This window comes from Condylura cristata, unplaced genomic scaffold, assembly GCF_000260355.1.
Source record: "Condylura cristata isolate star-nosed mole 26May11 unplaced genomic scaffold, ConCri1.0 scaffold00021, whole genome shotgun sequence".
Classification (NCBI taxonomy): domain Eukaryota; kingdom Metazoa; phylum Chordata; class Mammalia; order Eulipotyphla; family Talpidae; genus Condylura; species Condylura cristata.
The window spans coordinates 29255076-29271088 of NW_004567122.1; the positions used below are offsets into that span (position 1 = coordinate 29255076).

Sequence of the window (16013 nt, forward strand, 5' to 3'; positions counted from 1 at the left end):
GCCACTGCTTCAGCATGAGTTCTGTCCTGGGGAAATGACCCACATGGCACAGGAGACCTCTCCTGGCCCACCTGCTGCTCTCCTCAGCAGTGTACTTCATCAATCTTCCTGGTCCACTCCCTACTTTGTCCCTGGTGAATCCTCTCACGATCCCTGCACCTCTGCTCTGTAGCCCAGTTCTGTATGCACAAATAAATAAATCTTTAAAAAAAATACTGTTAGTGCTGTTACAGGTTGGGTACTCCAGAAGTTTACTTGCAGAAGTTTTATGGGTGAGTGTTCCTAGGAACAACAGGTGTGAGTACAGGAACAGGATTGGGCAGAGCAAGAAATAGAGGCCAAAGCTGTGGGTCTTCTTTCCACCTCTACCCCAGCAACCAGTTGGGGGTTCCCAGCAGTCAACACTCAGCTACAGGAGCAAATGCCTTGATCCTGGAGCAGGGGTACTATGTGGATCCGTGTTACTCCATCACCTGCTACAATTACAACTAATGGTGTTACTTCTCAAGTACTATCTCATTTCACCTACCATCTAGCGCATGACGTAGACAGGTCAGGTAGGGGTCATTAGCCCCTCTACACATATTTAAAACAATGGGAAATATAACTCCAGAGAATGTTAAAGACTTGTTCAGGGTCACCTTAGAATTGTCTCTTGCTCCCAACCAGAGCTAGTTCTGCTCAGAAATTCATTGTTCATTTTTCCCTAGAACTAGAATGCATAGACTTGTAGAATATAAGAACTAGAAAAGGTAATGAAGGCTCAGTAGTCCAGCCACTTCACTTTAAAACAGGATCTTAGATGGTACATGATTTTGCCATAGTCAAGCATAAGTCTGCGGCAGAGCCCAGTCTTGTGATCAGATTTCCTGCCACTGAGAGCCAGTTGTCATGATTGAGTTGCTGGATGCAGGTAGCACAGACCTGAGCAGGTTACAGGCCATACCCTGGCTGGTTTTAGAAGTCAGTGGGTTTCTTCAGCCCATTTGAATATTTTCAATGAGACAGAGAGAGTGAAACTTTCTGTTCTATGCTTTTCCTCTCCTACCACTTTGTAAAGTCTAAATCAGAAGAAAATAGCATGTTGTTGCTTCAGAACGGATCCTCTGTGTTCTAAACAGCCAATTAGCAGATGCTTATAAAGCCAAACACCCAGGCTCTCCCTGGTGGCGCAGCGGGTTAAAGCGCCGCGTGGTAAAGTTCTCCGAAGCCACTGCAGCATGAGTTCCATCCCCTGCCAGGCAGCTGACCCCCATGGCTTGGCAGACCTCTCCTGACCCGCCCTCTGCTCTCCTCAGCAATGTATTTCAGTAGATTTGCCTGTTCTGCTCCCCATTCTGTCTCTGGTGAATCCTCTCACCCACCACTCCTCTGGCCTGTACCCCAGTTCTATAACCATAAATACTAAATCTTTTTTTTTTAAAGATTTATTTATTTATTTGTACAGAACTGGGTTACAGGCCAGAGATGCAGAGGGTGAGAGAATTAACCAGAGACAGAGCGGGGAGCAGAACAGGCAGATCGACGAAGTACACTGCTGAGGGGAGCAGCGGGCGGGTCAGGAGAGGTCTGCCGCGCCATGTGGTCGCCTCCGGGGCAGGCGGGAATCGAACTCATGCAGAAGTGGCTCTAGCTTCTTAGTGCTGTGCTTTAACCCGCTGTGCCACCAGGGAGGGCCAATACTAAATCTTTTTAAAAAATAAAATAAAATAAAATAAAGCCAAACACCCTATACAGACAGCCATAGATGACTCCTGCCAGCCAGCGTTCATTTCCAAACCAGTCATAACAGAGATGCCTCTTAGTAAAAATACAGATAACCCCTTTCTTTCCCTCCTCCTCTTTAAATGACTACAGTACTTGTGACCTTTTTTCTGTTCTAGTACAGAAATAGCTACATGGGGTTCAGTGGGTGGGTTTCTGACTATGAAGTTATAGGGAGACCGGTGCTCACTCCAAACCTTCCCAGTGATACTCCTATGGCCAGGATCAAAGAGTGTGGGTCTGGCTGGAGCAGGCAGAGGGCTCCCTCACACTATTCAGCCCTCCCCACTGGCGTTTCCTCACCAGAAAGTGTTGCCCATGTTCTCAATTTCCAGACTTCAAACTTCTCTAGCTGTGATCATGGGTTGCTCTCGACAGCTCCTTTTCTCCCCACTCTGTTGAGGTGGTTAAGTCCTACTTAATAAATCAGGTGACCCAAGACCCATCCAACAGAATGTCTCCTCCACCTCCCAGCTTTCTCAAAGAGCTCCTGCTGGAACAGAAACTTGCCTATATGCCTTGGCTGAGAAAGAAGATTTCAAAGTAGCTAAGAAAAGCACATGGAGGCACAGAACTTTAAAGGAAAGTAGCCAGCGAGCCAGAAAATAATTTTAATGCAAAGTAGTCAGTCCACTTTGTCATTTTCCTTGCTCTTGTTCTGTACACTCCTGCTTCCCGCGACTCTGAGGTGGTGGGAGAAACAGGCTGTATTTGACCTGGGAGTCCCTCATATTGGTAGTTTGCTCCCAGTCTGGAAGAAGGCCGGTATCCTTCAGACCTCCAAGTAGATATGGATCAATAAAATAAGTTACACTGCTGTACTAATCCCATTGCTGTTCTCCTTCTAGTCCCTGGGTTAGCTGCAGCCTTCTTGGCTTCACGGGGACCCAAAGTTGCTTCTAAAGAACCTGCAGAATAAACACATAATGAGGAAGGACCAACTTCCTGGGAGTGGCAGGACAGAGTCTGGGTCTGACAGGATCTCCTCTCTGGCTAAGGAACTAGATCGCCGGGCTAGGAAGAGAGTAAGGAAGGAGGAAAGGGCCAAGGAGCTGCACCTTCTCTGCCGAGGAACATCCTTTGCTGTTATTCATGTTAATATTCTTCATGGAGATGAGGGTGATGCTGTCTTTCTCTCCATTGGCTGTGGAGCAGCTAAAGATAAGAAGGGGAGATGAGAAAAGAGCGGGAAGGTTTAGAAATCTAGCTCTTTGTTTCAATAAACCTACATTCGATTTTATTTAGACATAGTGAGGTAAAAGTGAGCGTGGAAGCCCAAAAAGACTTGTATTTAGCGGGGAGGTTTAGAAATCTAGCTCTTTGTTTCAATAAACCTACATTCGAATTTATTTAGACATAGTGAGGTAAAAGTGAGCGTGGAAGCCCAAAAAGACTTGTATTTAAGTCTTAGTTTTACTACCTATTGCCTGTGTGATCTTGACCAAAATATCAATACATTCTCTCCCAGCCTCATTTTTATAACATATAAAATGCAGTGATAACCTCCTGGAAGAGTTACTGTAAGGATTTGAGATACAATTACAAAACAGTTACCACAGTGCTTGCTACATCTTGGGGTTCAATAAATGGTTCCCAGGCTTAGAGGGAATGTTTAATTCAAGCGCTGTGTTAGATTGGGAGTTCCTATACATTTGATGATGGGGTGGTACTTGGAGCCTCAGCCCTCACTTAGGGCTGTCATCATCTCCTGCCACCACCTGATCATTTCATTTTAGGTCTACCCCATCCCCCACACCTCCGGCCCTGGCCTCAGTGGAGGCTGTGAGGATTTCAAGTGTGAGTGAGTGAGTGAGTGAGTGTCAAAGTGTTGTTTTCCTCTTAGAGTGGGGGAATGAGAGGTCACATAGATGATTTCTCCCTCACACCCCCGACGGTCTTACCTTTCAGATATCCCAGAACTTCCTGGTTTCTGGGGATCTGTAGAAACCCAAAAGCACAGTGAGGAGTCACATGGGGTAACTCAGAAACCCAACTGCCCCTCAAAGTTCACCCAAGTGGACCCTCCCAATTCATCCAATGGTGACAGACTAGCTCTGGCTTCCCTAGAAAAGAGGGGCAAAGGCAAAGGTCAGGGCCTGTACCTTCAGACTCTTTGTTCTTCCGACACTTAAACCTTAGACTGACCACGCTGACTAGGACAATCACCACGACCACCAGGATAACAATGAAGCTGATAACACCTGAGGAGGGAAAGGATAGGGTGAAGGGTAGGTAGAGGAGGCAAAAGGGTAACAGGAGTCCAGATTCCCTTCCTGGGTAAGTACTGTGTACACAGGCTCTGAGCATGAACACTGACTCTCAGCTTGGTGCCCCTGGCCAGGGTGGGCTCCATGACCCTGCCCCATTGGATTTCAGCACCCAGAGAGCCAGAGAGAACTGACGGGAGGGCCTTCTTACCAGAGCCTTCTTTACCAGCCTGGAACAATGGGCGAGATTTGAGCAGACCCAGAGTCTAGGTCGGTTCAAGGGTGGCACCCCTTCCCACACCCCACTTTCTCCCTCCTCTCACCAAATGCAGCCACAGTAAGCACCGTCTCTGATGTGGGACTGGGCAGGATGGTCAGATCTTCTCTTGTCCTCAGGCTCACGGTGGCTGATTTGGGAGTAACGTTTTGAGAGGTGTCTAAAACGGAGGGGGAACGGTTGCAATGTGAAGGGACCAACTGGGCTTACCAGAGAGAGGGAGAGCTCCTCCCCTGCTCCCCCTAGCACCCTACAAAAAAGACTTCCTCCCTGCCACTCTGACCAGATCCCAAAAGGAAGATGAGCCAGGTGGTGAGTAGGGTTACACAAATACCACTGCTGGCTGTTTTTGCTACCAGTTCCAGAAGTTTGATGGTTAAGAATGCTTCCCTCCTAGTCTTCCCACCACTTGCTAGGGGCCCAAAGGAAAGGGATTTGCACTGCAGAAGTGGGGCACCAGAGTGGGCAACTTAAAGCCATGTGTGTTTTGCTATGCATGGAAATGGAAGGGAAGAAGAACATGGATGTTTGTATCCAGGCGCTGCTCTGACAAGCAACTCTGCTGGTCAGACCAGCACCCTTTCAGAAAGTGGTCTGGCCACCTGTCTCTCCCTGCTTTCTTTTTACGATTTATTTATTTATGCATACAGTACTGGGGTATAGGCCGGTGGTGCAGGGGTGGTGAGAGGCTTCACCAGAGACAGAGTAGGGTGCAGAACAGGAAGATCTACAAAGTACACTGTTGAGCAGCGGGTGAGACCAGAGAAGTCTGCTGTGCCATGTGGGTCACTCTGAGGCAGGGACTGAACTCACACCGAAGCAGCCGAGGCCGGCTTTGTAGTGTGGTGCTTTAACCCACTGTTCCACCAGGCAGGGCCTCTCCCCCTTTTCAACTCCACAGACCTGATTGCTACCCCATTTCCTTATCCTCACCCCTCTCTCCCAAAAATGGCTCGGAGTGTCCCAAAATCCCAAAGTCAAGGGGTAGGATGAGATAAAGGCTCAGCAGGGGCCCTTGGCCGTGAGCACAGCCATGACGCACCTCGACTTGTGCTGCTGCTGCTCCTGTCACTGCTGGGGACACCGGTGCCTGCAGCGTGAAACAGCATGACTGAGATGGAGGGTGTCCCCCCTCCCAGCTGGCAGGTGAAGGCCAGCGTGCCCTGAGAAGTGTATGGCCCCACACATCATTTTGGGTTCACCAGCTCCTCTCTTTCCTACTCTGTGCCTTTAGTAGTCCACATCCTCTCACCTTCATTACAGCCAGGCCCTAGTTACTGCCTCTGTTCCCCATCAGACTTCTCACATCCTTTCCCAAAGCAGGGTGCTGCTGATCTGGATCCTGACCTTGAGACCCTTGTTGTTAGGCAGAAACTGGGCCTACTGAAGATTGGAAGATGGGTACCCTTCCACCCCAGACAAGACCCAGTGTTTCTCATGCCCCCAACCCATCCCAGGGTCTCACCGAGTCCTGACGTGTCCTTCTGTGGCTTCGACTGAGTCAGGCCCAAAAGGGATGAGGCGTGGTCATCCACCGTGCTTGACCTCGGCGTCATGGCTTCACTGGCTGGCACGGGCATCTGTGAGGCCTCTGGAGCTGCTGTGAGTTAGGAAATATATGTGGCCTGAATAGGCCCTTAGCGTGTACACAGGGAGGAAATCCTCCTTTTCTTCTGTGCCTTCAATTCCAGAAGGAGCCATCGTCTTTCACCTCTGGGCCTTGCCCTGTGTGGTCCCCCTGCCTGGAACACGCTCTGCCTCCCTCCGCCCACAGTCTTCCTCTGGTGGACCCTTCCGGTCTCAGCTCAGAGGTCACTCATTCTGGTATTCTTCCCTGGCCCCCAAGCCAGAGATGACTGGCCTTTGTCTAGGCTCCCACAGCACCTCTCATGTGCCCCTCACAGTCCCGTCAGCCTGCTTTGTACTTGTCCATGTGAGCTCCTGTTTACATGTCTGCTCCTCCGCCAGCCTGTACTCTCCCTCCGAGCAGACACTGCCTGCCGCCTCATGGGCCCTCCCCGGAAGGTGTGTAGTCCAAGCGGCAGAGTACCTGAGGTACTGGCACTGCTCGGAGGGCTTGAGCTGACGGGCTCTGAAGGAGGACTACTTCCTGCAAGGACAGACAGATACAGTTGGAGATGGGGCAGGTGTGGTAACCCCACAATCCCTTACCCAACTGAGGACCCTTGGGCTCAGGTAGTTCTGACTGGGCATGGGGTGGGAGGGAGGCGGGGATGGGCCCGTTGGCAGCCACTCTCACTCACCTGTATTGGGAGAAGCTGGCTCTGTGGTCAGACTGAGAATGCTGAAGGTTTCTGAAATAGACCATCTGAGCCTAAGGGCCCGCCGCCTCTATTGCTGTATCTCCTCTCTTTCCTCTCTCTTCTCCCCTCTTCTACTGTTTCTCCTTTCCCCATCCCCCGCTCTCAACCGCACACCTCTTTACTCTCAAGGCATGTCAGATTGGGACAAGATGATAAAAGTTTCTAGAGTTGCTCAGCCGTGGATGACTGAGGACTCTGGCACCAGCCCTGATCTGAGGTCAAAGGTCCTTCCGCCCTCCCTATGCTCTGAGGCCCCACATGCTGGAATTGGTCCTCTGTATTTGGTCTTACCCTGAGGGCCAGATGGCTGTGTTGTATTCTGGGAGCTGTAGCCTGGTAGAGAAAGCAAAAAACATGCAGACTCGGTGAGTCTCGTGCCTGGCGCAGAGCCTGTTGGAGAGCCCAGGCCTTGTGAATTTGCAAACCTCCATGCTGGCAGGTACACACGACGCAAAGGACTAGAGGATGTCACTGCAGCGGATGGTGCTGACTTCCTCTGGCACCACAACACAGTGGCACCATCGCCAGTAGCTGTGGGATTCTGGAGTCCTTTCCTGTCTCAATCTCATGAGGTCAGGGGAAAGTTACCTCAAACTAGTGATGTGACCAAGGACAGAAAGCCTGCAGCCTATACCATTTCCCCTGTGAATATTGTCATCCTGGTCCCGCCCTGAGGGAAGGACATGAAAGGTGTGGTGAATGAGATGAGGCTGGGGATTGGGGCAGTGTCTGGGCCATCTCTCTGCCCTCCTTCAGTGAGGTAGGAATGTGCATGGGCAGCAAGTTCAGAGGTAAATACTGGCAGCCAGTTTACACTCACACAAGCTTCTTCAGAAATGGTCCTTGTTGGCCAAACCCAGAGAGGAGTCAGCTACCAGGAGGCTCCAGTCAGAAGCCTGCGTGCTTTTGCATGTGTGCCTGCCTGTGCCTGAGGGTCTCTGCAGATGTGTGTGAGAGAGAGTTCTATGGGCCCTGCTGTTATGTGGGACCTGAAAGGTCAGGTTGTGTTTGCTCATTTTCCACAATGAAATCATTCTTGAAACCTGTGAACAATATGAAAGGAAAACAACGTGGGGAAGTGGAACCGCCCAGCTGGGTTCCCGTCTGTCCGTCTCTCCTCTGGGGCAGGGCCTGCAGCCTCTGGCCCTCCTGCTCTTCGGCCCCTCATCATCAGGGAGGTACCAGGCCCTGTCTGGATGAACAGAGGCCGCTGGGGGCCAGGGACCCACCCAAGCCCGGGGCAGCCTGCTGCTCTGTTTATTTTCCTTAGCCACGGCCTTCCTCCATGTGGCCATCACTTGAATTCTGTGAAATTAATTGTTTTCAAGCCCAAGCTTGCCCAAACCCTGAACCAGGTTTTTCCATGTCACCACCTCTAAGAACCTTATTCTCTCATTGGGTGGCAGAGGGAAGAGTGGTGGGGTTGGTTAAAAAGGGGATTAGAACGGGCAGGTTCCCCGGCCTAGAGAGAGGTCTTCCCAGGTGGGCCCTGGGATACCCTTTCAGTTCAAGGCATTTCCTGAAAACTTGAATTAGTGACTGATCAAGGATACCTAAGGTACCATGTACTTTCTATAAAGTCATAACTTTAGTTGTGGGGGGAGGTGGACATACGATATGGCCTTCCCACACTCTTAGAAACAAAACTAGGGTCTTAGGAGAAGTTCTCAACTCACAAACTCCAGCTCCCATTAGCCTGATCTCTTCTTTGCCTCCTGCCAATGCCCGCCCTTGGAATTTTTGTCACCAGTAGATTCTTCTGTGAGTGAAGAAGGGATTTAAGGAGCTTCTGTCTCTATAGGCCAGGGTGCCTATGACCCCTGAACATGTAGACACCCAACGAACCCTGGCTGTTAGGGTTTCTTTTTTTCCTTGCCTCCCTTCCATAAAACCTACCTGCTTCATTCCTTCCAGCCTCTCTCTCTTCCCCTTCACCAGCCACAACCCTGCTTTTCCTCAGCAGTATAGTTTATACTATAGAGTATACACCAGTAGTCATAATCATGGATTTTGAAGCTTACTTACTATCTTCCTTGGGCCTCAGTTTCCTCTTCTTTAAAATATAAGTGATTTTAAGACCTCAAAGTGGTTGTGAGCATAAGAAATTGCCTATAAAGCCATAAACACAGTGCCTAGCAGATAATCCATGCTCACTAAGTGCTAACCTTTTTTATTTTTGCACAATTCTCTCAGATACTCCAAGTCCCAAGTCTCTGAATCCCTATTCACAGTCAAGTCACCTTGTGTGTCTGACTGTCCTCCAAAGGATTCCTCAGCCCACTGCTCTGAGCTTGAGAGAGTGAGAACAGCTTAGATGGAGCTCGCCCAGGACACTCCCAACTCTGCACCTGCCTGGGACAGGACAGTGGTTAGGGGAGCTGGGAGAAGCAGGGGCTGTGAAAATTCACCTGAGGAGTCTCACCTTTTAATTTCCTCTTCTGCCACCTCTGCATTTTCTACACCAGTACCCCAACCTTAGAGCAATCTGTAACTCTATCCTGAGACCTGGTGTCAGGGACTAGTGGGTGGAGGTGATCAGAGTTTGAACTCCAGCACATGGGCTTTTAGAGAAATATCTGGAGCTTCCAGAGGCTGAGTGTTCTGGTACCAGGTCGTCCCTCCCACCTCCAAGATAGGGCCATTACTCCTCCCAGCCAAGTTCTCTTGCATTCACTTCTTCTGTTGCTTTGAACACAACCTCATGAATCTTCCAAAGGGGACTCTTGGCTGGTAGGGTGGGGGTGGGGCTGCCCAAGGGAAGTTGCTGCCCAATGAGTCAGAATCTCCTGGATTTTTTCATGATTCCCAGCACTGCTCCCTAATGAGAACACCCCTACTCCATAACTCAGGGGCTAACAGAACTGGTGTGAGAGGTGTTGTTTCCGAGTCCTCTCCTCTGGTCAACTCATCTAGCCCCCTGGCTGAAAAAAGTTCTTGGTAGCTAACTGGAGTCTCTCTTGCTGTGGCTTGAGTTTAAAGTCAATGGTAGGCATTTCCAGGCTGGTTTCTCTCATATGGAAGGAGAAAAAGGATCATTTCTCAAGTGCAAGGTACAGACAGTTATGTGCTACAACAGTGGACAGAGGTGCTGTGATCCAGCCTGTGGCCAGACCAGGGGCTAGCTGGGCCAGCCAGCGCCTTCTCTGGTCCAAGCACACCCTGGAAGTTGCTCTCCAGTCTCAATCCCACAGAGGCAGTCACAGTCCACATTTCAGGAAGCCAGCCTCTGTGGAAATTTCCCCATAAAAGAGTTAATTAACGGTATCTCTATTTTACCCCTGCCTGGTAATGGCTACCTCCTGATACAACTGATCTTCATAAAAAGGCTTTGGAATTCCCCTTAGACACCATATCCATGGAAAACATGTGTGGTATGTGATGCCAAGGAGGGACAAGTATCCAGGCCATCAGCTCAGGAGAGGAATGCTCAAGGAGCGAGCCAGTCCGCTTACCTTGGAGCAGGAGGAAGCAAAGGACCCCCCAGCACAGCTGTGTCGCTCTGAAGGTCCCCATGTCAGCTGGGTTGTCTCAGGCTGGCAGCGGCTAGCTGGGTGGAAGCTCTGTCCATAGTGGAGAAGAGAGAGGGAGTGCTGGGGTGGGGTGGGGGGTGGGGGTTGGCTCTCCAGGAGCTTCCTGTCAAAGAATAGAAGGAAACAGATTGGGACTGGCTCCAGGGGCCCTGTTGGGCCTGCAGTCCAGATGAGGATTGAGGATGTATGGTTGTAACGCTGTGCACCCCCACCCCTGCCCCTGCTCCGGGTCTCCACGTGGCCTGGGCCAGAGCCCCTAAGTCTCCTCAGGGCTTGTGCACAAAGGCTGGTGAAAGTAACCCCCCGACATCCCTCTCTGCCCTTCTGAGGGGTCCATCAGCGCCCTCCACCAAGAGCTGGGGGATTCCTGGGGTCTGGCTCCCTGCCTTTCCATGCTGTTTCAGACCAGCCTGCTTGCCCATGGTTGAGCCCTAGCGCTCAGCCCACCAACCGCCCATGCTTTATAGACTGAATTCTCCACATTCCTCTCCCTCCTCCCAACATCTTTCAGGGAGTCCTTACAACCCTTGTTATTTTTAACAAAATACAAGAGGGTTATCAGGAGGGTCATATTCCCAACATCCTTCTCTTGGCCCTTCTCTCTCACTGGGATCAGATGTTCCCCTTGCTTCACGGTATCCTGGCTTTAACCTCCACCCCGAACCCCAAACCCCATGGTTCTTCATGTGTGGTCTCTGGCCAGCGTTTTCACTTTCTTAGTATCCCAGAGACCTGGCACCATGCCCGACATATAGTAAGTCCTCAGCACACACATATGGAATTAAACCCAAATATGAAGGACCAGAGATATGTCACACATAATCCCACCTCTTTCACAGAATTAATATCATTGTGAATTTCCTTCTAGTGGATGTCTCCCTATCTGGGACAATGTATGCAGGTACATACAATCACTTATATGATTGGGATCTTTTTCTCCCTTTTTTAAAAAATAAATATTTTATTTGAAGTGATAATGTACAGAGAAGTTGAAAGTACAATCACACAGAACTTCTTTTTCCTGAACCATTTGAATTGCCAACAAAATATCCCAATGCCCCTTCATTCTCAAGTTTGCTTAAGTGTGTATTTCCTACAGGCACTGAGTCTCCTGCATAATCACAAAACAGCTATCACAATGAGGAAATTAACATGGGTATGTTAATATTTTCTAATCCGGTGCCATTTAAAATTTGACAGTTGTCCCAATGTCCTTTAGCAAAGGGGTCCAATCTAGAATTACTCATTGCAAGTCCCTTTAGTCTTCTTCAACTTGGAATCTAAGTCAAGTCTTTTCTTAATTTTTATGACACTTTTGAAGGTTATAGTCCAGTTATTTTGTAGATGTCCCCCAATTGAATTTGCCTGCTATTTCCCATGACTTAGTTCATGCATTTTAAACATGAGTGTCACAGAAGCTATGTGATTTCTCGCTCTTTTGCATCCTATCACTGGTGCGTGATTTTGCTTTGTTCCATTTGATTTGAACATCCATTATATGAATGTTCACTTGATCACTCATGTAAGGTAGTGTTGGTTGAGTGATATACTGTAAGTGTATTTGTTTCCTGTGGCTGCTGTAACAAGTTATCATAAAACAAACAAATTGTCATAAACGAAATATTATAAACGGGTGACTTTAAGCAACAGAAATTTATTCTCTAAGAGCTCTCGAGGCCAGAAGTCAAAATCAAGGTATTACTCTTTTTTTTTGTTTTATAAATATTTATTTATTTATTCATACAGAACTGGGGTACAAGCCAGAGGTGCAGGGACCGTGAGAGGCTTCACCAGAGACAGAGTGGGGAGCAGAACAGGCAGATGGACGAAGTACACTGCTGAAGCGAGCAGAGTCTGAGACCGGAGAGGTCTGCCGTGCCAAGTGGGTCACCTCTGGGACAGGGATTGAACTTGCACTGAGGCAGCTGCAGCCAGCTTGCAGTGCTGCTCCCTAACCCACTGCACCACCAGAGTGGGCCCCAAAATCAAGATATTATTAGGACCACACTTCCTCAGAAGATTCTAGGGTGAATCTGTTCCGGTCTCTTCTAACTTTGGTGACTGGCATTCCTTGGCTTCAGCCTCTGCCTACATGTTCACACTGCCTTTTCTCTGTCTTCTCCGTGTCTCTTACAAGGACACTTGACATTGAATCTAGTGCCTATATAGGTAACCCAAGATGACCTCCTCATTCCAATATCCTTAACTCAGTTACATCAGCAAAAACTCTTTTCCCAAGTAAGGTCACTTTCACAGGCTCTGTGGGTTCATTTTGGACATAACGTTTGGGTGAGCCAGCATTCAGTAACTCTACCAACTTTGTCCTATTTAAAAGTTACTCTTATCCCTTTTGTAATTAACAGATATTTTGTAATTAACAAGTATTTTTTAGGGAGATACAGGTATACCCCCAATTTTTAAAAATCCACATTACATCACTTCCTTTTTATGAAACACCTATATAATTAGTACCTGTTTTTACACACCAGAAGAAATCCCAAGAGAGTTTTCACTTTTACCGTCAAAGATATTTTTAAAAGGGTTCAGGCCTCTCTGGTGGCACAGGGAGTTAAGCCTCAGCATTATGAAGCTGTCCACAGCCACTGCAGCACAGGGAGGTGACCCACATGGCAGACCTCTCCTGTCTCATCACCTGCTGCTCCCCTCAGCAGTGGATTTCAGTCAATCTGCCTGTTCTGCTCCCCACTCTGTCTGGTGAATTCTCTCACCCCCACACCCCACCTTTTGTATGCGTAAATAAATAAATCTTAAAAAAAAAATAAGTTCAGCTTTTTTTCTTTACTTTGCAGCCAGGCTCCTTCCCAGGCATTTACTTTATACAGGCTGTTTTATTTATTTATCATATTATTCCTGCTTTTACAATCTGTTAGTGTTATTTTATATGTTATTTGGTATGATAGTTTTGGGGCAAGGGAAGGCACCAAACCATTTCATATAAACAAATGAATGATAACTGCTTCTTAGCTTTACATAATTTAGGCTTAGAAAAGATTTTATAGGAATGGACTACTTTGGGATACTGGGGGAAGCCTGTAATGTGAAATTGTGTAAATGTTGGGGCCTCCCTGGTGGCCTGGCATTAGCCTCCACACTGTCCACAGCCTGGGTTTGATCCCCCACAGCAGACCTCTCCAGTATGTTTCAGTAAATCTGCCTCTTCTGTTTCTCACTCTGTCTCTGGTGAATCCTCTCAAACATGCCACTACCCCCCACCCCCACCCCTCTGGCCTACACCTCTGTGCAAAAAAAAAAAAAAAACAAACTATGTAAATATTATATAGTACAGTTATTTATTAGTTTGATACCCAGGTTGTCCCCCTGAGGACAAAGAGACAGGGAGTGAGTCAGTGAACACTGTCCTGGCTCAGAAGGGCCCTTCCAGGTTACTCACAGACCTTACAGGACTAAGGAAGGGGAGGGGTGTGCAGGGGGAGTCTTCAGGTCCAAGTTCCACTCAGTAAACCTGTTCAGCACCTGCTGTATAGTACCAGGCACCATGTTAAACACTGAGGCCCAGACAGGATGCCTTCATGGGGCTCGCCAGCTAGGGAGGAAAATTTGACAAAGTGTGACAAATATTAATAGCTGGGTGAGAATTACACTGCTGTAAGGGTTAAAGAAAAGTGAAAGAAAACTACTTCAGTACAGTGGACTGAAGAATGCATTCTGGAGGAAGGGACATTTGAATGAAGTCATAAAAGATGATTATGACTTAGATAAGAAGCAGCAAGTAGGTAAGAGGGTGGGGTTTCTATTCTATTTGTAAGTTTCAGTTCCTCAAAGTTTCTGCAATGAATAGATCAGGCTACCCAGAAGGGGACAGACCAGATGGTTGGGCGGGAGAACTTAGTGTGTGATAATCTCTACTTCTCAGTGTTTGTGATTTTGCAATCAAGAACCAAAATCACAGGATTGTAATTTAGGAAATCGCTTGGAGTGGGGTCAGCAAGGGGCACTGGCCATGAGCCCAAGACCCGGTGGAGGAGGGGTGGGCAGGCAGACCCAGACTCCTGTTCAAGAGGGGTCACAAAAGGAAGTGGGAAAGCCTAAGACGAAGGTATGATCAGAGTAAGGCTGGGCCCAGGGTAGTGTCGATTGATGCTCACGGAAGTGAAAGCGCGGGAGTGCCCAGTGAGCGGGAGAGCCCAGTGAAGGTGTGTGCAGAGGGGGTGTGCCTGCGAGCCCCGTAGACGTGGCAGCTCTGGCAGGGGCTGGCAGGAGCAGCAGGCTCTCTTTGCCGGTGGCTGCCTGTTCCGAGGGAGCCTTGCGCTGGGCTGGCGGACAATGCACCAGGTACACTCTGCTCACCCTCCCTGGCAGATTAGCCTGAGACCAAGGGGCCCCTCGTTGGCCTTTCACCAGCTGGTGCGGAACCTTTCCCCCTCCCCTTGGGCAGGCGTGTACATCCGGAGCGGCTTCCCTGCCCCCCTGCCCTGGGAGCTGTAGCTTGGCGCCAGAGAGCCTCAGACTTTCAAGAGAGGAGAGGGGCAGGGTGGGGTCTGGTTCTCCACAGGTGCTGCGGGGTGGGATGGGGTGGATAGTATGTCTGAGGGGCTTATGCCCATGGGGAGGGCCAGACTGAGGACTCAGGACTGGTCTTCAGGGTCTGCTCCCGCCGGTTAGCTGGGAAGGGAGGCCAGGGAGCTTCTTGGGCCTGTGCATACCTCACCAGCTCAGGGGCCTGCTGCCTTCACTGAAACTGCCCCCCTGGTCCAGCACTCAGCAGGGTGACCCCCCAACTTCAGGTAGAACAATGCTGGGCCCCTGACAGAGGTAGAGGTTGGCATGGGTACTCCACGCCCGATGAGCCAGCAACCAGCAATGATCACCCCTCCTCTGCAGGACCCCCATTGTGATTCTGCAGCCTGGGGGGGATGCTATGGACTGATGCCACACCCCAAATGTGTGGTTCCTGTCTCCTCTTCCTCTCCCTTCCCCCCAGGATACACAGCAGTTTGCCTTCCGCCTGAGTTGTGAGTCAGGATAGTGGGAACCTGGGATGCTGGGCACAGTGACTCCCTCTTCCCAGAGTCAAAGCCCAGCTGCTCTCTGCCCACTCCCAGGAGGCCCCGCGCCTGCCCACAGTGCTGAGTTCCTGACCAGGATTCAGGATCCGTTTTGCTAGAGAACTGGGACAAGAAGGCAGGGAGAGAGGGGGAGGGCCTGGGGCAGCTCTCTATGGCAGGCCATAATGAAGTCCCTTGCTTTGTCCTTTGTCTGAATGACTTTTGTCTCCCTGTTTCTTTTTCCCCCCCTCTCTGCTTGTCTGTTTCTTTCTCTCTGGATTGCCCTGTTACTTTCTTTTATTCTCTCTGATGCTGTGTATGCGTCTATTTCTGTCAGCCTCTAGCTCTCTGTTTCTCTCTCTCTCTCTCTCTCCATGTTTTCACCCTGTCACTCTTTGTCTCTTTTCCTCTCCCCCTGAATCTCTTTGTCTCCCCCCCACCCCCACAACACACACACACACACACACACACACACGCCTTCGGGTGTCTGCCTCTCTATTTTGGTCCTTTCCTTTGTCCACATGGCTAGGTCACCCTCTCTCTCTGCCACTCCCCTCCCAGGCTGGCCATTCTTCCTGGACCTCTCCAGCTGTGAACGGCTCGGTGGGGCAGCAGCCCTGGGACCCCCCTCGCCAGGATGGGCTGCCGGTGCTCACCGTCATCGTGGCTGCCTATGTCCTGCTGGCAGTCTGCATCGTGGTGGCCGTCCACTGTGGGCCGAAACTCCAACACGGCCATGTCACTCTCCACACAGAGCCGCCAGTGCCGAAGCCAGAAGGGGGCATTTCTCTCATCCACTGGCGAGTGCTGGGCACCCAGGACAGTTATGGAGATGCGCAGCAAGGACCTCTTATCCTTGGCTTCTGCCCTGTGCCAGATGGGCC

The 16013-nt window shown here is 49.8% G+C and overlaps 1 protein-coding gene across 4 annotated transcripts; it reads right to left on the bottom strand.

Moving 5' to 3' along the window:
* Positions 1 to 2359: 2359 nt before the first annotated feature.
* On the bottom strand, positions 2360 to 10154 carry ECSCR (endothelial cell surface expressed chemotaxis and apoptosis regulator). Of its 4 annotated transcripts, none has more exons than XM_012727720.1 (11): positions 10025 to 10154; positions 6864 to 6905; positions 6513 to 6527; positions 6299 to 6358; positions 5714 to 5848; positions 5291 to 5338; positions 4295 to 4408; positions 3867 to 3965; positions 3666 to 3702; positions 2823 to 2919; positions 2360 to 2672 (listed from the first exon to the last, which is right to left on the bottom strand). In XM_012727720.1, exons 1-11 carry the CDS (start codon positions 10083 to 10085, stop codon positions 2664 to 2666), a joined length of 717 nt encoding a protein of 238 aa, XP_012583174.1. In that variant the 5' UTR covers positions 10086 to 10154; the 3' UTR covers positions 2360 to 2663. The 4 variants fall into 4 exon arrangements, with proteins under 4 accessions (XP_012583174.1, XP_012583173.1, XP_012583172.1 ...); XM_012727719.1 differs by having other exon boundaries at positions 5714 to 5845; positions 6513 to 6563; XM_012727718.1 differs by having other exon boundaries at positions 6513 to 6563; positions 10025 to 10153.
* Between the last annotated feature and the right edge of the window lie 5859 nt (positions 10155 to 16013).

Coding starts and splice junctions, on each gene's coding strand:
- ECSCR (XM_012727718.1), bottom strand. CDS start 10,085: ATGGGGACCTTCAGAGCGACACAGCTGTGCTGGGGGGTCCTTTGCTTC. Junction 3,966..4,294: donor GCTTACTGTGGCTGCATTTG/GTGAGAGGAGGG, acceptor TTCCCTCCTCAG/GTGTTATCAGCTTCATTGTT. Junction 3,703..3,866: donor GAAGAACAAAGAGTCTGAAG/GTACAGGCCCTG, acceptor GGGTTTCTACAG/ATCCCCAGAAACCAGGAAGT.